Genomic DNA, 23,989 nt, shown 5'->3' on the forward strand with positions numbered 1-23,989 from the left:
TACCTATTGCCGTTTCGCATCAGCTATACCTGCGGTTTGCTATTGGTAACCTCCATTATCAATTCCGGGCCTTACCCTTTGGACTGCCTACGGCTCCGCGAATCTTCACCAAGGTAATGGCAGTGATGACGACCCTGCTGTGCCGTCAGGGTATCAGGATCCTACTGTATCTGGACGTCTTGCTGATCCTGGCGAATTCCCCAGACGTTCTTCTCCGTCATCTGGATCTGACGGTCCAGTTTCTGCAAGCCCACGGGTGGCTCATCAACTGGAAGAAATCTCCCCTGGTCCCTGCTCAGAGCATGGTGCACCTGGGGCTGTTGTTGGACACACACAACCAGCGGTTGTTCTTGTCTCAGGAGAAAGTCTTGAAACTTCAGGTCAGGATGTGATGCTTCCTCTCTCGCCCGCGAGTGTCGATACACTCGGCGATGCAAGTACTAGGCCTCATGGTGTCGGTTTTCGACATGGTAGAGTACGCTCAATTTCATTGCCGCCCTCTGCAGAAGCTGATTCTTGCCAAGTGGGACGGCATGCCTCACCGGATCAGGTCTCACATGATCTCCTTGTCTCCGGAGGTTCGTCTGTCACTGAGTTGGTGACTACAGGACCAAAAATTGTGCAGGGGTCGTCCCTTCTGGATCTCCAACTGGGTCCTCCTGATGACGAATGCCAGTCTTCGGGGTTGGGGCGCGGTGTTGGAGCAACACTCTCTTCAGGGTTGGTGGACCATGGAGGAGTCTGTCCTCCCGATAAACATCAGAGGACAGACTGCAGATTGAACACACCACACCCAAATCTAACTCTCTTTGCACATGTTAAATCTGCCTCCCCTGCAGTGCACATGGTTTTGCCCAACTGCTAAAAAAAAATCCTGCTGCGATCAACTTGGAATTACCCCCAATATCAGTAGTATAATACCTAGCCAAGAACCCCCTGTGCAACGTGATAGCATCACAGAGAAAAATACAAAATAGGTATATCCTGTGAAAAGACCTATATCAAATAATAACCCTGACGCACTTAGCCCCCCTCAGGGTACATAATATAGGGATAGCAAACTGAGTGAGATACACTGAGTAGAAATCACGCAGCAGCTATATGTACACACACACACACACACACACACACACACACACACACACACACACACACACACACACATGTACAATGCAGAAATTATGACAAACAATAAAACTGCACTGGACTAGCAATACTAAGTAAAACTATACAGAGTAATAGATGTATCAATGCACAGTAAAGACTGGATGTATATCACAGGGTACTTGTACTACATAACCCGAACGTAATGCACTGTTTCTTAACTAACACGGTCAACAGACATGTGGAATACTTAAGTGTCCTGTAAAATGCACAGCGCTGATGAGGCAGGCGGCTTTACAGAGGAGGCTTTGCCCATACAGTCCCAGGATCAGCTCAGTATGTGAAGATGGTGCCCAAACACTGACAGGGAGTGAGGGAGAGAGAGAGATACAGCTCCAGGGCGGGAACATTTACTCTAAATGGTGCCCTGGGGCTGGGGGAGGGGCTACAGGTCAGAGCCTTTTTCCCTTGCTGCACTTCACCACCGGGTACTGTGGGACATAAGAAAACTGTTTTATGCAGAAAACTGACCTGTGCCCTTGCCCTGGTGGTGTAGTGGGGTCCCTGTACCAACAATGTGTCCACGCCAGTGCGCGGGCCGCCTCCTAATGGCCGCTCCAGATCGCGATTTCCAGCGGGTCCCGCCTGCGGGACCCTCTTACCTCCTCCCTAGATGTGGCCACACGATCCCGGAGAGCAGCGGTGAGTGTGTGTGTCTGACTTGACGAACTGGAGCCCTCCGCTGTAAGTACCCGGCAACCAGAGCGCGGGAGTATACAGCGCCGCCGGGGGAGGTGATTGAGCTGCAGCAGGAGATGTCAGAATGACATCTAGCACTGAGAGTGCCTCTGCTGCAGCCCTTGAAGTCTTCTATCTTCACTTAAAAAAAGCTCTTCTCAGGGCTGCTGGAGCTGCCCTCCCTGTTGTCAGCCTGCACGGCAGGCACCAACTTACAAACTGAGCTCCTGTGCACGGAGGCGGGGTTATAGAGGAGGCGGCGCTGAGAATCTTGGGAACAGTCAATGCTTTTAGCCTGTTGGTGCTTCGGATCAAAATCCAACTCTACACCCCGATGTTATCCCTGTGGAACCCACTGCAGAAACATTTTATTAATAGTTGCTTAGTTTTTATTTTTTTTATTTTAAAATGTAAATGGATACACTTAGAAAACGATTAGACTATAGGGTGAGAGGTAGAGTGGAAAACAGATTGTTTTATTATCATCTATTATCAACATGATCCGTGTTCACTAGATACCATTGTATGATTACCGCTACATTCGGGAACTTTTGTTCTGGTTGTGTAAATTGCGGTTAATTTATTTATTTTTCTCTGACGTCCTAGTGGATGCTGGGTACTCCATAAGGACCATGGGGAATAGACGGGCTCCGCAGGAGACTGGGCACTCTTAAAAGAAAGATTAGGTACTATATCTGGTGTGCACTGGCTCCTCCCTCTATGCCCCTCCTCCAGACCTCAGTTAGAATCTGTGCCCGGCCAGAGCTGGATGCACTCTAGGGGCTCTCCTGAGCTTACTAGAAAAGAAAGTATTTGTTAGGTTTTTTATTTTCAGTGAGATCTGCTGGCAACAGACTCACTGCTACGAGGGACTGAGGGGAGAGAAGCAAACCTACCTGCTTGCAGCTAGCTTGTGCTTCTAAGGCTACTGGACACCATTAGCTCCAGAGGGATCGAACACAGGGCCCGAACTCGATCGTCCGTTCCCGAAGCCGCGCCGCCGTTCCCCTTGCAGAGCCAGAAGACGGAAGAACCAGGAGAAAATCGGCGGCTGAAGACTCCAGTCTTCAATAAGGTAGCGCACAGCACTGCAGCTGTGCGCCATTGCTCCCACAGCACACCACACGCTCCGGTCACTGGTGGGTGCAGGGCGCTGGGGGGGGGGGGGCGCCCTGGGCTGCAATAAGTATACCTTTTGGCAAATGTGCACAAAATACAGTTATAAACTGTATATGTACCTAATCCCCCGCCATTAACATTATTAAAAAAGCGGGAGAAGCCCGCCGCGGAGGGGGCGGGGCTATCTCCCTCAGCACACCGGCGCCATTTTCTCTTCACAGCTCCGCTGGAAGAACGCTCCCCAGGCTCTCCCCTGCAGTATACACTACAAGATGGGTAAAAAAGAGAGGGGGGGGCACATAAATTTAGGCGCAAAAGGTGATATAAGCAGCTATTGGGGGAAAATTCACTTTGTGTTAGTGTAAATCCCTCTGTTATATAGCGCTCTGGTGTGTGCTGGCATACTCTCTCTCTGTCTCCCCAAAGGACTTTGTGGGGTCCTGTCCTCAGTCAGAGCATTCCCTGTGTGTGTGCTGTGTCGGTACGGCTGTGTCGACATGTTTGATGAGGACGCTTACGTGGAGGCGGAGCAAGAGTCGATAAGTGTGATGTCGCCCCCTGCGGGGCCGACACCAGAGTGGATGGATATGTGGAAGGTATTAACCGACAGTGTCAACTCCTTGCATAAAAGGTTCGATGACGTAACAGCTTTGGGACAGCCGGCATCTCAGCCCGCGCCTGCCCAGGCGTCTCAGAGGCCATCAGGGGCTCAAAAACGCCCGCTACCTCAGATGGCAGACACAGATGTCGACACGGAGTCTGACTCCAGTGTAGACGAGGATGAGACAAATGTACAGTCCACAAGGGCCATCCGATGCATGATTACGGCAATGAAAAATGTGTTGCGCATTTCTGACATTAACCCGGTTACCACTAAAAATGGTATTATGTTTGGGGAGAAAAAGCAGCCAGTGACTTTTCCCCCATCTGATGAGTTAAATGAATTGTGTGAAGAAGCGTGGTGTTCCCCAGAAAAGAAATTAGTGATTTCTAAGAGGTTACTAATGGCGTACCCTTTCCCGCCAACGGACAGGTTACGTTGGGAAACTTCCCCTAGGGTGGACAAGGCGCTCACACGCTTATCAAAAAAGGTGGTACTGCCATCTCAGGATACTGCCGCCTTAAAGGAGCCTGCAGATAGAAAGCAGGAGGCTATCCTGAAGTCTGTGTATACACACTCGGGTACTATACTGAGACCTGCAATTGCTTCAGCATGGATGTGTAGTGCTGCAGCTGCTTGGTCTGATACCCTGTCAGATAACATTGATTCCCTTGACAGGGATACTATTTTGCTAACCATAGAGCATATTAAAGACGTCGTCTTATATATGAGGGATGCACAGAGGGACATTTGCCGGCTGGCATCTAGAATTAATGCAATGTCCATTTCTGCCAGGAGAGTATTATGGACTCTGCAGTGGACAGGTGATGCTGATTCTAAAAGGCACATGGAAGAAAGGCAAGCGGGTCAGAGGCGCGTCCTTTCTGCCCAGAGGCAGGGGTAGAGGGAAAAAGCTGCACCAGACAGCCAGTTCCCAGGAACAAAAATCCTCCCCTGCTTCCACTAAGTCCACCGCATGACGCTGGGGCTCCACAGGTGGAGCCACGTGCGGTGGGGGCGCGTCTCCGGAACTTCAGCGACCAGTGGGTTCGCTCACAGGTGGATCTCTGGGTTCTACAAGTGGTATCTCAGGGATACAAGCTGGTGTTCGAAGCGTCTCCCCCTCGCCGTTACCTCAAATCAGCCTTGCCAGCTGCTCCCAAGGAAAGGGAGGTAGTACTGGCGGCAATTCACAAGCTGTACCTTCAGCAGGTGATAATCAAAGTTCCCCTCCTTCAACAGGGACGGGGTTACTATTCCACAATGTTTGTGGTACCGAAACCAGACGGTTCGGTGAGACCCATTCTAAATTTGAAATCCTTGAACACTTATATAAGGAAGTTCAAGTTCAAAATGGAATCGCTCAGGGCGGTTATTGCAAGCCTGGAAGAGGGGGATTTTATGGTGTCACTGGACATCAAGGATGCTTACCTACATGTCCCCATTTACCCACCTCACCAGGAGTACCTCAGGTTTGTGGTACAGGACTGTCATTACCAATTCCAGACGTTGCCGTTTGGTCTGTCCACGGCACCGAGGGTATTTACCAAGGTAATGGCCGAAATGATGATACTCCTTCTAAAGACGGGAGTTATAATTATCCCGTACTTGGACGATCTCCTTATAAAGGCAAGGTCCAAGGAGCAGTTGTTAGTCGGAGTAGCACTATCTCGGGAAGTGCTACAACAGCACGGCTGGATTCTGAATATCCCAAAGTCGCAGCTGATTCCTACGACGCGTCTGCTGTTCTTGGGCATGATTCTGGACACAGAACAGAAGAAGGTGTTTCTCCCGGAGGAGAAGGCCCAGGAATTGTCATCTCTGGTCAGGGACCTCCTGAAACCAAAACAGGTGTCGGTGCATCACTGCACGCGAGTCCTGGTAAAGATGGTAGCTTCTTACGAAGCAATTCCCTTCGGCAGGTTCCATGCCAAGGATCTTTCAGTGGGATCTGTTAGACAAGTGGTCCGGATCGCATCTTCAGATGCATCGGTTGATCACCCTGTCCCCGAGGGCCAGGGTGTCTCTGCTGTGGTGGCTGCAGAGTGCTCATCTTCTCGAGGGCCGCAGATTCGGCATTCAGGACTGGGTCCTGGTGACCACGGATGCAAGCCTCCGAGGTTGGGGGGCAGTCACTCAGGGAAAAAACTTCCAAGGACAGTGGTCGAGTCAGGAGACTTCCCTACACATAAATATTCTGGAACTAAGGGCCATTTACAATGCCCTGAGTCAAGCAGAACCCCTGCTTCAAAACCAACCGGTGTTGATTCAGTCAGACAACATCACGGCGGTCGCCCATGTAAACCGACAGGGCGGCACAAGAAGCAGGATGGCGATGGCAGAAGCCACAAGGATTCTTCGATGGGCGGAGAATCACGTGCTAGCACTGTCAGCGGTGTTCATTCCGGGAGTGGACAACTGGGAAGCAGACTTCCTCAGCAGGCACGACCTACACCCGGGAGAGTGGGGACTTCATCCAGAAGTCTTCAAGCTGATTGTAAATAGTTGGGAAAGGCCACAGGTGGACATGATGGCGTCCCGCCTCAACAAAAAGCTAAAAAGATATTGCGCCAGGTCAAGGGACCCTCAGGCGATAGCTGTGGACGCCCTAGTGACACCGTGGGTGTACCAGTCGGTTTATGTGTTCCCTCCTCTTCCTCTCATACCAAATGTACTGAGGATAATAAAGAGAGGAGTAAGAACTATACTCATCGTTCCGGATTGGCCAAGGAGAACTTGGTACCCGGAACTACAAGAAATGATCTCAGAGGACCCTTGGCCTCTGCCGCTCCGACAGGACCTGCTACAGCAGGGGCCCTGTCTGTTCCAAGACTTACCGCGGCTGCGTTTGACGGCATGGCGGTTGAACGCCGGATCCTAATGGAAAAGGGCATTCCAGATGAAGTCATTCCTACGCTGATAAAAGCTAGGAAGGATGTGACAGCAAAACATTATCACCACATATGGCGAAAATATGTTGCTTGGTGTGAGGCCAGGAAGGCCCCAACAGAGGAATTTCAGCTGGGTCGATTTCTGCACTTCCTACAGTCAGGAGTGACTATGGGCCTAAAATTGGGATCCATTAAAGTCCAGATTTCGGCCCTGTCTATTTTCTTTCAAAAAGAACTGTCTTCACTGCCTGAAGTTCAGACGTTTGTTAAGGGAGTGCTGCATATTCAGCCCCCTTTTGTGCCTCCAGTGGCACCTTGGGATCTCAACGTTGTGTTGGATTTCCTAAAATCACATTGGTTTTAAACCACTTCAGACTGTGGAGTTGAAGTATCTCACGTGGAATGTAGTCATGCTGTTGGCCTTGGCCTCAGCTAGGCGTGTGTCAAGATTGGCGGCTTTGTCCTGTAAAAGCCCATATCTGATTTTCCATATGGACAGGGCAGAATTGAGGACTCGTCCCCAATTTCTCCCAAAGGTGGTATCAGCGTTTCATTTGAACCAACCTATTGTGGTGCCTGCGGCTACTCGGGACTTGGAGGATTCCAAGTTGCTGGACGTAGTCCGGGCCCTGAAAATCTATGTTTCCAAGACGGCTAGAGTCAGAAAAACTGACTCGCTGTTTATCCTGCATGCACCCAACAAGCTGGGTGCTCCTGCTTCAAAGCAGACTATTGCTCGCTGGATCTGTAGCACGATTCAACTTGCACATTCTGCGGCTGGACTGCCGCATCCTAAATCAGTAAAAGCCCATTCCACGAGGAAGGTGGGCTCTTCTTGGGCGGCTGCCCGAGGGGTCTCGGCTTTACAACTTTGCCAAGCTGCTACTTGGTCGGGATCAAACACTTTTGCCAAATTCTACAAGTTTGATACCCTGGCTGAGGAGGACCTTGAGTTTGCTCATTCGGTGCTGCAGAGTCATCCGCACTCTCCCGCCCGTTTGGGAGCTTTGGTATAATCCCCATGGTCCTTACGGAGTACCCAGCATCCACTAGGACGTCAGAGAAAATAAGAATTTACTCACCGGTAATTCTATTTCTCGTAGTCCGTAGTGGATGCTGGGAGCCCGTCTCAAGTGCGGACTTTCTGCAATACATGTATATAGTTATTGCTTAACTATAGGGTTATTGTTATGAGCCATCTGTTGAATGAGGCTCAGTTGTTGTTCATACTGTTAACTGGGTATAGTTATCACAAGTTGTACGGTGTGATTGGTGTGGCTGGTATGAGTCTTACCCTGGATTCCAAATCCTTTCCTAGTAATGTCAGCTCTTCCGTGCACAGTTTCCCTAACTGAGGTCTGGAGGAGGGGCATAGAGGGAGGAGCCAGTGCACACCAGATATAGTACCTAATCTTTCTTTTAAGAGTGCCCAGTCTCCTGCGGAGCCCGTCTATTCCCCATGGTCCTTACGGAGTACCCAGCATCCACTACGGACTACGAGAAATAGAATTACCGGTGAGTAAATTCTTATTTTTAAACACATTTCCCTTTTAAAAGAAATGTTATTGTTCATCTCCAAAATAGGAACTATTTAAAATGACCATTACTAATTAGAAACAAGTATCTGTTGCTATGATTTATAGGTGGGCAGTGCATCAATAACATGTTTTTGGGACAGCTTGACATATAATTGAGTGCCTTTTTATTACTACAGCATGCTTTTGATTTGTTTCTTAATTAAGCTGCTTTAACTGTAGAATTCTACACAGCCCTCTGTGTGTATCAGTGTTGCATGCCAGTTTGAGTTTAAGCACAGACGTTACTCAGGAATGTTTTTTTTTTTTTTACTGAGAGAACTATATTTTATTTTAAATCCAGTTGGTGAAAAATATGTAAAGCGTTATTCCTACAGTATCTTATTGTGGTGCCCCTTGTCCCCCCCCGTCCGTCCCCCCCTCTTAAGACACAAAGTTATACCCAATTGTTAGTTGCAGTAATGTGTTGTTGGATGACTGCACTGGCTGGCTGCATGTTCATTTTGAAATTGGTTCTTGTTATTTAACCAGACCATTTTTGTAAATTGTGGTTTCATTTTTTTTATGTATGGTTTCATTATGTGTGCATAATTCAATGTAAATACACCTTTAAAACCATTGAAAAGATTCCTAGGGAAGAGCTCACCTGAAAAATGTAATTTGTCAAAAAAAGATGCCCTATTGGACCAGAAATAAAATATAAATATTTTTAATGATGAATGAAATGGATGCTCTTGCAGTTAATAGTTGGTTATTAACTATCACATGAATGAGAATGGGTTGCGTACAGTGTAATGCGTTCATTCATTCATATATTCAGTCTCTACTATTTTTCGGTGATCCTTGTAGGCTTTGGTTAGCCTCTTGGGGGAAGGGGTGGGGGGGGGGAGTGGAGGGAATTTGTACTAAGCAGTGAAAAGAGTGGAGAAGTAAGCCAGTTGAGAAGTTGCCCATGGCAACCAATCAGCTGCTCTATATAATTTTATAGTATGCAAATTATAAATGTTATTTCACTGCTGATTGGTTCTCCGCTGGATCACTTCTCCACTCTTTTCACTGCTTAGTACGTCTCCCCCTTAATCACTTACGTCTTCTACATTTTTATTTTTTGTTGTTAATTAGCACTATCAAGCCTACTGAAACACACTTTGATGCTAATACTTCAAAATCATTTTATATAATATGTATTTCTCTAACGTCCTAGAGGATGCTGGGGACTCCGTAAGGACCATGGGGATAGACTGGCTCCGCAGGAGACATGGGCACTTTAAGAAATACTTTAGGTCTGGGTGTGCACTGGCTCCTCCCTCTATGCCCCTCCTCCAGACCTCAGTTTGATATTGTGCCTAGAGGAGATGGGTGCACTACAGGAAGCTCTCCTGAGCTTCCTGTCAGAAAGTATATTTGTTAGGTTTTTTATTTTCAGGGAGCCAGCTGGCAACAGACTCCCTGCATCGAGGGACTGAGGAGAGAGAAACAGACCTACTTCGGTAAGTTTCAAAGCTCTGTTTCTTAGGCTACTGGACACCATTAGCTCCAGAGGGATTGGTACGCAGGTCTCACCCTCGCCGTCCGTCCCAGAGCCGCGCCGCCGTCCTCCTCGCAGAGCCGGAAGATAGAAGCCGGGTGAGTATGAGAAGAAAAGAAGACTTCAGAGGCGGCAGAAGACTTCATGATCTTCACTGAGGTAACGCACAGCAGTAAAGCTGTGCGCCATTGCTCCCATACACCTCACACACCGCAGTCACTGTAAGGGTGCAGGGCGCAGGGGGGGCGCCCTGGGCAGCAATAAAACCTCTCCATTGGCAAAATAAGTATATACATGTACAGATGGGCACTGTACATGTATATAACAGAGCCCCCGCCAGTTTTCAGGAATTTTGAGCGGGACAGAAGTCCGCCGCCGAGGGGGCGGGGCTTCTCCCTCAGCACTCACCAGCGCCATTTTTCTCCACAGCACAGCGCTGAGAGGAAGCTCCCCGGACTCTCCCCTGCTAATACACGGTGATAGAGGGGTTTTAAGAGGGGGGGGGGCACAAATTTGGCGGATATAAAGTATAAACAGCACTACTGGATAAACATTTAGTGTTTTTTTTCCCAGGATCATATAGCGCTGGGGTGTGTGCTGGCATACTCTCTCTCTGTCTCTCCAAAGGGCCTGGTGGGGAAACTGTCTTTAGATAAGAGGTTCCCTGTGTGTGTGGTGTGTTGGTATGCGTGTGTCGACATGTCTGAGGTAGAAGGCTCACCTAGGAAGGAGGGGGAGCGTATGAATGTGAGGTCTCCGTCGGCGGTGCCGACACCTGACTGGATGGATATGTGAAATGTTTTAAGTGCACAAAAGATAAGACAAAGCTGAAGCTAAGGAACAGTCAGGGAGTGAACCCATGTCTGTCCCTATGTCGCCGGGACCTTCAGGGTCTCAGAAGCGCCCACTATCCCAGATAGGAGACAAAGATACTGACACGGATTCGGACTCCAGTGTCGACTTCGATGATGCAAAGTTACAGCCAAAAGTGGCTAAATGTATTCGATATATGACTATTGCAATAAAAGAAGTGTTGCATATCACAGAGGAACCCCCTGTCCCTGACACGAGGGTACACATGTATAAGGGAAAGAAGCCTGAGGTAACTTTTCCCTCCTTACATGAGTTGAACGAATTATGTGAAAAAGCGTGGGAATCTCCAGACAAAAAACTGCAGATAACCAAAAGGATTCTTATGGCGTATCCTTTCCCGCCAACCGACAGGATACGGTGGGAATCCTCCCCTAAGGTGGACAAAGCGTTGACATGCTTGTCAAAAAAGATAGCGCTGCCATCCCAAGATACGGCTACCCTCAAGGATCCTGCTGACCGCAAGCAGGAGGTTACCTTGAAATCCATTTACACACATTCTGGTACATTACTCAGACCGGCAATTGCGTCGGCCTGGGTTTGTAGCACTGTAGCAGCATGGACAGATTCCTTATCAGCGGAAATTGAGACCCTAGATAAGGATACATTTTATTTACCCTAGGCCATATAAAGGATGCTGTCTTATATATGAGAGATGCTCAAAGAGACATTAGTTTACTGGGTTCCAGAATAAACGCTATGTCAATTTCTGCTAGACGAGTCCTCTGAACCCGGCAGTGGACAGGTGATGCCGACTCAAAAAGACATATGGAAGTCTTACCTTACAAGGGTGAGGAATTGTTTGGGGAAGGGCTCTCGGACCTGGTCTCCACAGCTACGGCAGGTAAATCGAATTTTTTGCCTTATGTTCCCTCACAACCTAAGAAAGCGCCACATTATCAAATGCAGTCCTTTCGTTCAAATAAAAGCAAAAGAGTACGTGGATCGTCCTTTCTTGCCAGAGGTAAGGGCAAAGGTAAAAAGCTGCACAGCACAGCTAGTTCCCAGGAACCGAAGTCCTCCCCGGCCTCTGCAAAATCCACCGCATGACGCTGGGGCTCCGCTGAGGGAGTCCGCCCCAGTGGGGGTACGTCTTCGACTTTTCAGCCACATCTGGGTTCACTCACAGGTGGATCCCTGGGCAATAGAAATTGTTTCTCAAGGATACAAGCTGGAATTCGAAGCGGTGCCTCCTCGCCGGTTTTTCAAATCTGCTCTACCGACTTCTCCCCTAGAAAGGGATATAGTGTTAAATGCTATTCACAAATTGTGTCTTCAACAAGTGGTGGTCGAAGTTCCCCTGTTTCAGAGAGGGAAGGGATACCTTCTCTACCCTGTTTGTAGTTCCGAAACCGGACGGTTCGGTCAGACCCATATTGAATTTAAAATCCCTGAACCTATACTTAAAACGGTTCAAGTTCAAGATGGAATCGCTCAGAGCGGTCATCGCCAGCCTGGAAGGGGGGGATTTTATGGTATCTCTGGACATAAAGGATGCATGCCTTCATGTCCCCATTTATCCTCCTCATCAGGCGTTCCTGAGATTCGCTGTGCAGGATTGTCATTACCAATTTCAGACGTTGCCGTTTGGGCTTTCCACGGCCCCGAGGATTTTCACCAAGGTAATGGCGGAAATAATGGTGCTCCTGCGCAAGCAGGGTGTCTCAATTATCCCATACTTGGACGATCTCCTCATAAAAGCGAGATCACGAGAGAAGTTACTGAACAGCGTGTCACTTTCATTGAAGGTGTTACAGCAACACGGCTGGATTCTCAATATCCCGAAGTCACAGCTGGTTCCTACGACTCGTCTGACCTTCTTGGGCATGATTCTGGACACAGACCAGGAAAGGGTTTTTCTTCCGATAGAAAAAGCTCAGGAACTCATGACTCTAGTCAAGAACCTATTGAAGCCAAAACAAGTGTCTGTGCATCATTGCACTCAAGTCCTGGGAAAAATGGTGGTAACATACGAAGCCATTCCCTTCGGCAGGTTCCATGCAAGGACATTCCAATGGGACTTATTGGACAAGTGGTCCGGGTCACATCTACAAATTCATCAGCTGATCGCCCTGTCCCCCAGGGCCAGGGTATCTCTCCTGTGGTGGCTGCAGAGTGCTCACCTTTTGGAAGGTCGCAGGTTCGGCATTCAGGATTGGATCCTGGTGACCATGGACGCGAGCCTCAGAGGGTGGGGAGCAGTCACACAGGGAAGAAACTTCCAAGGACTTTGGACAAGTCAAGAAACTTGTCTTCACATCAACATCCTGGAACTGAGGCCCATATACAACGCCCTACGTCAAGCGGAGAACTTACTTCGCGACCAACCAGTTCTGATCCAGTCAGACAACATCACCGCAGTGGCTCATGTAAACCGCCAAGGCGGCACAAGGAGCAGAGTGGCAATGGCTGAAGCCACCAGGATTCTTCGCTGGGCGGAAAATCATGTAAGCGCACTGTCAGCAGTGTTCATTCCGGGAGTGGACAACTGGGAAGCAGACTTCCTCAGCAGACACGACCTGCATCCAGGGGAGTGGGGACTTCATCGGGAAGTTTTCGCACAGATTGCAAGTCAGTGGGGACTGCCCCATATAGACATGATGGCGTCCCGCCTCAACAAAAAGCTACAGAGGTATTGCGCCAAATCAAAAGACCCTCAGGCGGTAGCAGTAGACGCCCTAGTGACACCGTGGGTGTTCCAGTCGGTCTATGTGTTTCCTCCTCTTCCTCTCATACCCAAGGTGTTGAGAATAATAAGAAAAAGAGGAGTGAGAACAATTCTCATTGTTCCAGATTGGCCACGAAGGACCTGGTATCCGGATCTGCTGGAAATGCTCACAGAAGATCCGTGGCCTCTTCCTCTAAGACAGGACCTGTTACAACAGGGGCCATGTCTGTTCCAAGACTTACTGCTGCTGCGTTTGACAGCATGGCGGTTGAACGCCGGATCCTAGCGGAAAAGAGAATTCCGGATGAGGTCATTCCTACTCTGATAAAGGCTAGGAAAGACGTGACAGCGAAACATTATCACCGGATATGGCGAAAATATGTTTCTTGGTGTGAGGCCAGGAATGCTCCTACGGAAGAATTCCATCTGGGCCGTTTCCTTCACTTCCTACATACAGGAGTGAATTTGGGCCTAAAATTAGGCTCTATTAAGGTTCAGATTTCGGCCTTATCCATTTTCTTTCAAAAAGAATTGGCTTCTCTCCCAGAAGTAAAGACTTTTGTGAAGGGAGTGCTGCTTATTCAGCCTCCTTTTATACTTCCGGTGGCGCTTTGGGACCTTAACGTGGTGTTGAGTTTCCTCAAGTCGCACTGGTTTGAACCACTTCAAACGGTGGAGTTAAAATATCTCACTTGGAAGGTAGTCATGTTATTAGCCTTGGCTTCGGCTAGGCGAGTGTCGGAATTGGTGGCTTTGTCTCATAAAAGCCCCTATCTGGTTTTCCATATGGATAGGGTGGAATTGCGGACCCGTCCTCAATTCTTGCCTAAGGTGGTGTCATCTTTTCATATGAACCAACCTATTGTGGTGCCTGTGGCTACACAAGATTTGGAGGAGTCAGAGTCCCTTGATTTAGTCAGGGCTTTGAAAATGTATGTGGCCAGAACGGCTAGAGTCAGGAAAACAGAAGCACTGTTTGTCCTATATGCAGCCAACAAGGTTTCTCTAACTGAGGTCTGGAGGAGAGGGGCATAGAGGGAGGAGCCAGTGCACACCCAGACCTAAAGTCTTTCTTAAAGTGCCCATGTCTCCTGCGGAGCCCGTCTATCCCCATGGTCCTTACGGAGTCCCCAGCATCCTCCTACGGACTACGAGAAAAAGATTTACCGGTAGGTTTAAAATGTTATTAAAATGATGACCACACATACAGTACTTTCTGAGAAGCATTCGCTTAGTTTCAGGTCAATGTCGTTATTTGGTGTGTTCATGAGAAGTAACGTTCAGTGGACTGGTTGGGTATGGGATCCCGACGGTCAGGATGTCGGCAGTCAAAATACAGACAGCAACATCTCGACTGTCAAAATCCTGACTCATTTTAGTAAGTAGCGTAAACCTTGCCCTCCCCCAAACCTCCCATTCATGCAGCCCAACCCTTTGCATCAGATAAACAGCAAAGAATAAAATTGCTAACCGTACAATGGGCCTTATTCTGGTTTGTTAGCAAAGCAAAAAAGTTAGCAATTGGGCAAAACCATGTGCACTGCAGGGAGACAGATATAATATGTGCAGAGAGATTTAGATTTAGGTGGGGTGTGTTCAAACTGAAATCTAGACTGCAGTATAGAAATTAAGCAGCCCCGCACAGAAACAACATTACTCACCCAAGTCTAAATCTCTGCACATGTTACATCTGCCCCACCTTCAGTGCAGCATGGTTTTCCCCAATTGCTAACTTTTTTGCTGGAAATACTGTACCCCGGGCCCCCTGGCTGGTGCACACTGACAACACTCAGCTCTCCTTCTTGTGCAGCAGCAGAACCTAGCAGCCAGAATGTGAGCAGGACAGTGTTCAGGGCAGGCAGAGACACAGGGGTATTGATTTCATGAGCTACCAACAGAGCTTCCTGACGAGAGGAGAGGTAGGAGGGGGGAGAGAGCTGATATTGACCCAGGGATCCCAGTTTCTCCTCCTTCCTGCCTGGGTGTCTGTGTCCTGTGTAACATGTCATCTAATGAGAGCATAGCAGGTCTACACACACACACACACACACACACACACACACACACACACACACACACACACTCACACTCACACTCACACACACTCTCACACACACACACACACACACACACACACACACACTCTCACTCTCACACACACACACACACACACACTCTCACTTGGTTTAATGTAATATACACCATCCATACTTCCCAACATGACCCTTTACAAGGGAGACAAAATGCTTTTTCTCTACCTGGACTTCCCTATTTTAGGATTGCAATCACCTGTGGCAAAATACCTTTCATATCAATTAAATAATTAAACACAGGTGACGCCAATCCTATATTAAGAGGGAAGTCCAGGTAGAAAGCATTTTGTCCCTCATGGAATGAGTCCTACTGGGAGGCATGCACAATGTAATATACACCCCCTTACCCCTCAGGCTCTCCTGTGTTAAGTGTCGCGCCGCCTCCCCCCCCTGACCCCATGTACTTCAAACCAGTTATATGGTTGTCTTGTTTGCACAATTATCGAACACTCTATGGATAGCTTTAGTCTTCCTCGATCATATTTAGAATTTTTTATTTTGAAAATCTTGTCCTTATTGTCTAGATTTGTAAGACAACCCAGACGAGCTTTCACTTCTTCAAACACTTGCTAATGTGTAATTCTGTTTAGTAGAATAGTTGCTAAATGATCTGGCATAGCTGCCTGGATTCTATCTACAGTGTCAGTACTTTATAGTGATCTAGAGAACAAAGAATTGTGATTTCCTCATATCCGAGCCCAGAGATGCCCTCAGACTTCCCAGGTCACCGAATTTGGACTGTCTGCCATTGTCATTATGACAGATAGTTTGTTTCAAAAACGCAGTTTTGACTTCATGATTATACGAAAATCCACCTCTTTGTTTGTTAGTTTTAGTTCTTAGATCTCCTGCCAAAATAGTTGATTAGATTCTCTTGTATCACGCTGAATAGTTTAAATGCAAGTCACGTGTTCTGTTTGACCAGGTCCAGCTTTACAGCAGCCTAAGTCACAAAAGTAGCAAGGCTGACCTTTTATTTTCCAATTTACTGTTCTAGTTGAAACTATGTTCAGTTTTAAGTTTGAGTGTCCAAAAGTTTAATTGCATGATGTTTTACCCTCTCACTTAGGATAACGCCAACACCACTTGGGGAAGGAAAAAGCACTGTTACCATTGGGCTGGTACAAGCCCTGACCGCACATAAAAATACCAATTCTTTTGCATGTCTAAGACAGCCTTCACAAGGTCCCACTTTCGGAGTCAAAGGTAAACGTATGAAATTATTTTCTTTTTGATTTTTTTTTTTTTTTTTTTAATGTAAGTAATTTTTTTAAAATGGTTACAATGGAAATAAAGATAATACAATAGAGATCATGTCTTCGCAGTATATTTGTCAAAAACCAAATACTGTATAATATGGATACATATAATGACCTATACATTGAAAAGAGGGGGATATCTGACCAAATCTGTTGGGAATTTATGCTGTGGAAATAGACGAATGGAAAAGGGCTGAATAACTCACACAGGAGCCTATGGTATGAAGCTGATATAAAATGGCAGCGGGTATAAGCTGTAGAAGATGAAGGTCAAGGGCAGATAATACAAGCTGCCAGTTGTACTTAGGGGGTACTGGACGGGATGCATTCTGCCACTCATTGCATGCATATACTAATGCTGTATGCATGAATATTTCCACAAAGGACAGCTCTTCCGATTAGAGCTGTACTTTGCGGTGTGGGGACTTCTGGGTTTTGGACCAGGAGTCTGCCTGTGCATGCATCGAGTAACTCAAGTGCCGCAGGGGATGCTGGGTGGGATCTGATTGGATCCTTTTCGGGGGCCAATGCAATAGAAGCCCATAGGTTTCTATTGGGTAATGCCATCTGAAGATAGCATTATCCACTGCATCCGAGCTTCAGAATTTATTCCATTCCGGAGCTTAGTGCATATGCAGTAAGCGGCCCAGTTTGGCCACATTTATAGCAATGATGAATCCTGCCCACTGAGCGATAAGTGGTTAGGACATATCCGCAAAGGAGCAGAGAAAACAAAAGGGATGGGGGTAGGAGAAATGGGACAGGGAAGAGGAAATTGGCCACTAGATTGTAGTGGTCAGGACCATAGTGATAGAAAAGAAAGACCTATAAATGAAGAAGATTTTAGTGATATAGCAGACTGAGGAGAGTGCATCATAAAAAAGAGGAAAGTAGATCAGAGGAGATCACAATCATAACAATCCAGGTTGTGTGTTGGATAGTATACCAAAGGGACCAGACTGCATGGAACTGGACCACTATGTTGTTCTGAAGGTCGGTATTCCATTTTAAATATAAACCAAACCCTGTTGCTCAGCTCTTGACGTGTTGGAGGAGCACGCTGTTTCCAGGCGTTGGCTAATTGATATCAAGCAGCACTAGCAATATGTAGGATCAATTTGTTAACAGGCTTAGGTGTCTGGCAGACTGAAGCACACACACACGCATACTGGTCGGGGTTATTGTAAACGTGTTTTTAAGCTTTTAGAAGGAGTAACAAGGGTGCTGCTGCCTTGTCAGTATGGTTGTATCCGTTAAAAACAGGCCAGGCTGAGTCACCAAAGCATTTTCAATAAAGGTTCATGATCTGTAATGTCTATTCTGCTTGTTTTAATTGTTAGAATGGAAATAGATTGCACCCTGTATGTTAACATCATTTATCTATATTTTATAGGTGGAGCAGCTGGAGGGGGCTATGCTCAAGTTATACCGATGGAAGAGGTATTCAAAACAAAATAGGTTTCAACTATTTCTAAAGCAGCATGTTCAAATGTCATGCAGTGTGTCCATGTAGAAATGGGACTGGCAATTATTTATTCTCCTAGGGTCACACAGTTTTGAAATAATAGTTTATACAATAGGTTCCCCCAGCACTAAAATGAAAATTTAATAATACATTTGTTTATTTTGAACATTTGTATTTTTGGGTGATTGAACAGCGTATAAAGATAAGTTGTATACAGGACCTCAATCAGTATTTGTACAAAGTAAACGTGCAGGGCCCCCAAGCAAAAGCACAGATGGGAAGTGCAGACAAAGACACACATGGAGGGGGCAAACGCACATGGGAGTTGATAGAGATTGATAGAGGTACATATATAGCAAACTGAAATCATAGACTCACACCTAATAAGAACCGGCCTTAGGCAATGGCAGTATAGGCAAATGGCTAGGGGCATCTGGGCAGGCTGGACATCTGATTAGTCATTTCGTGTGGTCTGACCAGCGGGATATTAAGTATGGGCGTTACATAGTGTCTCCTCCAAGCTGACATGTGTGACATTAGCCGTGTGTCAGTCATAATGAGGTCTCCCGAGGCCCCTAAATGCACTTTCTCCAGCCTGGCTGAATCAAGAGTTGCTTGGGTCCCGGCTCCCCTGCTACATCTGACTGCTTCCCTGCACTCTGCCCCCAGCAAGGTTACTATGGTAATGCTGCTGCCGCCTGTCAGAGCAGCTCTGGCAAGGACAGAAAGCAAGAAGACTGCCTTAGGTAAGTTACCTATGGGTGCTGCGACCTGTGCTGTGATGAGAAGTACAATAGGGAATGAAAATACACTGGGGAACAACACGATACATATATACAGAGCACAATGGAAATTGAAATGCATAAAAGCTGTGACTGCTACATTGTAGCACTTTTTATACAGATTCAGAAACTCGTTCGCACACTGATATACAAGTTTATATCAAGTTCAACGTCAGTCTTCTGGAGTGTCCTAGTAGTATCACGTTGCGACTAAGATGCATTTTTGCCAAAAAAGACGCCCGATGCTTGCAGAGTCTCACGGGACTTGGTGCTATTTGGCACGACTGTAGCAATCATGTATTAGGACACACATGTATATTTAGCATTATTACAATTTGTGAATGTGGGGCAAAACCTAGCAATTCACATAGTGTGCTTATGTTTAGAACAGATGCAACTTGAAGAAAGTTAATGTAGTGTCTGACTTGGTTCCTCCTCCAATCCCGGGTTAGTAAAATAATTTATTTTACTGACTTGGAATTGGAGGAGGAACTATTCCATCAATATGCCACAGCAGCTCTCCTACATACTCCCCAAATGGGTTGGGATTAAGAAACCGGCGTTTGGGATCCCGGAGGTCAGCATTCCGACCCCGAGCACAACAAAGCCCTTTTCGGGCTCAGGTTCTGTTCCCACTCTGGGTGTCGTGGACCCCCACGAGTGAGAGTAGAGGCTGTGGGTCAGCATTCCGACTGCTGGCAATTTGAGCACTCTGGATCCCGGCGTCAGCATGGTGACTGCCGGGATCCCGAGCGCTGGTGATATTACCGCATCTGCCCCAAATACCTATCCCTCTCTCATGCAGTCATAATCAGTGTTATGCAAGCAGTCCGAAATGTTGGACATCCAGCGTTCCCTCTCCCCGCCCCCTCTTCTCCTTTGGAGCCTTTATTCTATTCATTCTGGGTTTTCTCTTCTGATTCCAAATAAAGGCGGAGAATAGCTGGGCGTGTTTAAGTGAATTCTGTCTACTATTGCTAATGGGCAGCATGTAGATCAGGGGTGTCAAACTCGCCCCCTCCGCTTCCTTTTGCGGCCCGCTCTGACTGGCTCACGAACCGGCGCCTGACTTAAGATTCCCGTGCCGCCGCCGGAGACGGGACTGAGGAGCAGGAGAGGCACGTGCTGCGTTCTCCTGCCCTCACACACAGCCAGGCAGGACATCCCCGGCAGCAGGCAGCAGCGGCGGAGAGCACATTGGGTGCATATGTATATCTGGCACAATGTGGTCATATGTTTTCTGGCACAGTGTGGGCATATGTAGATCTGGCATAGTGAGCATATGTATATGTGGCATAGTGGGCATATGTTTTCTGGCACATTGGGGACATATGTATATCTGGCACAGTGTGGTCATATGTTTTCTGGCACAGTGGGCATATGTATATCTGGCACTATTGGAGGCACTATTGGGGGCATATGTATATCTGGCACTATTGGGGGCATATGTATATCTGGCACTATTGGGGGCATATGTATATCTGGCACTATTGGGGGCATATGTATATCGGGCACTATTGGGGGCATATGTATATCTGGCACTATTGGGGGCATATGTATATCTGGCACTATTGGGGGCATATGTATATCTGGCACTATTGGGGGCATATGTATATCTGGCACTATTGGGGGCATATGTGTATCTGGCATTATTGGGGGCATATGTGTATCTGGCGCCCATGTGTGTATCACATACCCAATTTTTGGGCACGCACACACAGTACCACTAAGAAATGTCTCCTACTTGCAACACTGCATTAAAGTAAATGTTTTCTTCATGATACTTGACATCTCTTTGATTATACTTTATTGTTAGTTTAAAAAAAAAAAAACTTTGAAAATTGCATATAAGACTGTTTCTTTTTCTTGCGGCCCACACAAGACTTAAGGGCCCCATACACGAGGACGATTTTACACGATTTCATACAATTCCGATATATCCAACTGATATATTGTATAATCGGATGTGTTTTATATTGTATCCAATCTGATGCGCGTCCCCGTGGCTGTCGAATAGGATCCCCTAGGTCGTTGGTGCTGCACTAATGATATATCGGAATTGGATGCAGTCGGATGGAAGAAGTGTGTTTTTTGTGCATGTGATATATTGCATGTGATGTATCACAGGGAAGTCTGACTGGCATTCTCAGGACACTCCCAGCCCCTGTAGCACTCTATCCAGCCCATCAGATATATCTCATGGTACAATTGTATGCCATACGATATATTGCATGCGATGTATAGCAGCTTCATCAATCGCATGCGATATATCTTATGCAAAAATAGCACAAAAGTGCCAAATCGAATGGAATCACTCCCGGGAAGGTCCCTGGGGAGTTCAAGGGAAATAACATCCGACTTCAGCCTCAGACATATCGTTGTAGTGTATGGGGCCCTTACACCTTGATTATTCGACCCAGTAGGGAATTTGTGTTTGACATGCCTGATGTAGAGGATATGGGAACGTTTGGGAATTATTATGCTCTTACTAACTGTAATCTGTCCCAGGCCCATCCAGCGGGTCAGATGAATATGGGTTTTATTAATTGTGTATAGTATAAATAGCATAGATGGGATATCTCTAGGTATTTTAGTTTTGTACGAGCTGTCGTGAAGAAGTATGCAATATGAGGGTAATGCTGCAGAAACCCTGGTGAGGAAGAGGGATTAGATTTGAGTCATCTGTATAGAGTACAGGGTGAGGAGGAGATGCACACAGGTGCCAGAAATGCCAAACCTCCCGAGTGTCTCAAACAGGTGATCCCAAGTTACTTAATCAAAAGCTTTTTCTGCATCCAATGAGAGGAGGAACCTGATAGCCACCTGCTGGGAACACTCCTGTGCCTGAATGATGGTCAGAAGTTGGGTGGGGAACGGTTGACCTTTGGGGTGGAGGTGGTGGGGTGGTGTATTGCTTCAGGGGGTTAGAGTGGAGATTATGTTTTTGATGGAGATGGATGTAGCTATAGCATGTTCTGTGCATTTTACACATTGAAAAATATTTCCTTTTATTGCGACCTCTACATATGACCCTTCAGCCCTCCCAGGACCTAACCATGATTTAGATCAAGAGAATGTACAACTTAACATCGCAAAACCAGAAATATCGACAAAAATGTTAATATGAACTACATAACGGCTACTGTAGGTGTACTAACATTTTCCTTCTGTTTTGCAGTTTAACTTGCACTTAACTGGTGACATCCATGCAATCACAGCAGCCAATAATTTGCTGGCAGCTGCCATCGATGCTAGGATCCTGCATGAGAACACTCAGTCGGACAAGGTGATTATTACATTCTGGAGGGGGTCACTCCAGCTGTTGCTGTACAGTATATTCCTGGTGTTTCACATTTGCCATCATGTCTCATCTTTATGGCTTAGTGGATAAAACTTTTCATCTTTTTTCTGAATTTGCATCATTTTTACTTTGTCAAAGTTTCATATTTTAAAAATTAGCTAGAGTGGGCGGAGTAGGCGCGTTTAAATATAAGTTCTTTTTATCTATTTTTCAGGCTTTATATAACCGTCTTGTGCCTTCCATTAATGGAGTGAGAAACTTTTCTCCAATTCAGATTGCTCGTTTAAAGGTGAGTTAGATCAAACGAAAGTATAGCTCAAATAGTGCATCACAAAACAAATCATTCATTATTGTTTTATTGAAGTGTGCTATGTTTTTGATGTCTGAGTTTTCTGGGATACGTTTCCAACATGTACTCTGACCTGCCTGTCACAGAAGAGTTGCTTAGGTTGCACTATTGCGACGAAGACACATTTTTGGGCAGAAAGATGCAAAACAGATGGCTGGCACTTGCAGAGTTGCATAGGACCTGGTGGCTCGCATGTGCCAGGCATCTCGCATCACATGGTGTATTGAGGTTAGTTGTATGAGGACACTGTTAAGTACACTGCCTCTCCTTCCCCTTCAGGGCCCAATTCAAGCTTCTCGCACTACTTAGAAAGCCCTCTGCCAATGCTCCCTCTCCTGCCAACTGATTATTTTCTCACCACTCACACCTCCAAGACGTTGCCCGTGCTGCTCCCTACCTCTGCAATTCTCTCCCTATTAGACTTGCCACCTCTCTACAAAACTTCAAACGGGCTCTCAAGAGCCATTTCTTCATCAAACCCAGCCATCTCTTATCCTAACCCTCTGTTCCCTCTCTACCCCATTTGTATCACCCTTGTCTATCTGCCACTCCACTTTAGACTGTAAGCTCTCACGAACAGGGCGCTCTCCCCTCATGTGCTTTGCCTTCCCTTACTATCATCTACTCCATACTCCCCACAACTGCAACCCCGTGGGTTCTGCCACCCTGCTGCTTATTATTATTTATGAATGTGTAATATAGATTTGATGTATTCTGCAACAACAGTTTAAATACTCAGAATGTAGTCAGAATGTCGACAGCATGTTGACTTGGACTGAATGCCTATATACAGCATGTTGACATTCACAGTGTAGGTACTGACGTAATGGTGACATTGTGAATGTGCGCAGCCAGTGTTGATTTAGGATTTTTGTGTTAGGTTAGGGTGTGGTTAGGATTAGGGCATAGGTTCTCAAACTCTGTCCTCAGGACCCCAAACAGTTCATATTATTCAGATCATCTCACTGCTTCACATGTGAAATAATTAGCTCCACCTGTGGCTCTTATAAAATGTGTCAGTGAGTAATGAGTACACCTGTGCACCTGCTAGGTGACCTGGAAAACGTGACCTGTCTGGGGTCCTGAGGACCAAGTTTAAGAACCACTGGTCTAGAGTAACGTTTATATGTATAATTTGATTGTTGACATTCCCTCAATGTCAACAAGTGGGTGTCAAAATGTTAAATGCTGACATTCCGGCCATGGCAGCATTATGCTGTTTGCCTTCTGAATGTTGTCATAATACACCACACCTATGATATGAATAAAATATTTAAGGCTTTACTGAATGAAGACACTGTGGGATTAGTTAATTTCTGTTCCAATCAGCTGACAAAAAACTATCACTGAATGCTGCAGACAAAAATAGTTTTGTTGTGTGCCCATAAAAATAGTGGTTACTTTATTGCTGCTGTATCATTAACCTGTGTGTACCCGCATTCGCCTGACTACTAAAGGGCATCCATTGCTTACACACGGGCAACATAACTAGGTGATTTCATTAGATCCTTGTACACCCAAGATGCTCGCAATAGGAGTACGTGACTAGTACATTTTACTTCAAAATTGGAAGCAGCCTCTAATGTTAGCCTCTTAACAGTGCTGTGTATATGTTTTTAGACTTTCTTAGCACAGAGAGTTATAAACACTTTTGTACATCCACTTTATAATATTTATAATTGTAGT

General features: G+C 46.5%; 1 protein-coding gene across 2 annotated transcripts in view; it reads left to right on the plus strand.

Annotated features, from left to right (window-relative positions):
• Positions 1-23,989, plus strand: part of MTHFD1L (methylenetetrahydrofolate dehydrogenase (NADP+ dependent) 1 like) — a 598,574-nt gene that overhangs the window by 166,681 nt on the left and 407,904 nt on the right. For both annotated transcript variants that reach the window (XM_063917907.1, XM_063917906.1), the window contains exons 12-15: positions 16,217-16,353; positions 17,800-17,846; positions 21,832-21,939; positions 22,169-22,243. In XM_063917907.1, the coding sequence (XP_063773977.1) occupies positions 16,217-16,353; positions 17,800-17,846; positions 21,832-21,939; positions 22,169-22,243 (367 nt within the window). The remainder of the gene's footprint in view (positions 1-16,216; positions 16,354-17,799; positions 17,847-21,831; positions 21,940-22,168; positions 22,244-23,989) is intronic.

The sequence above is a fragment of the Pseudophryne corroboree genome, chromosome 4, assembly GCF_028390025.1.
Source record: "Pseudophryne corroboree isolate aPseCor3 chromosome 4, aPseCor3.hap2, whole genome shotgun sequence".
Lineage (NCBI taxonomy): Eukaryota > Metazoa > Chordata > Amphibia > Anura > Myobatrachidae > Pseudophryne > Pseudophryne corroboree.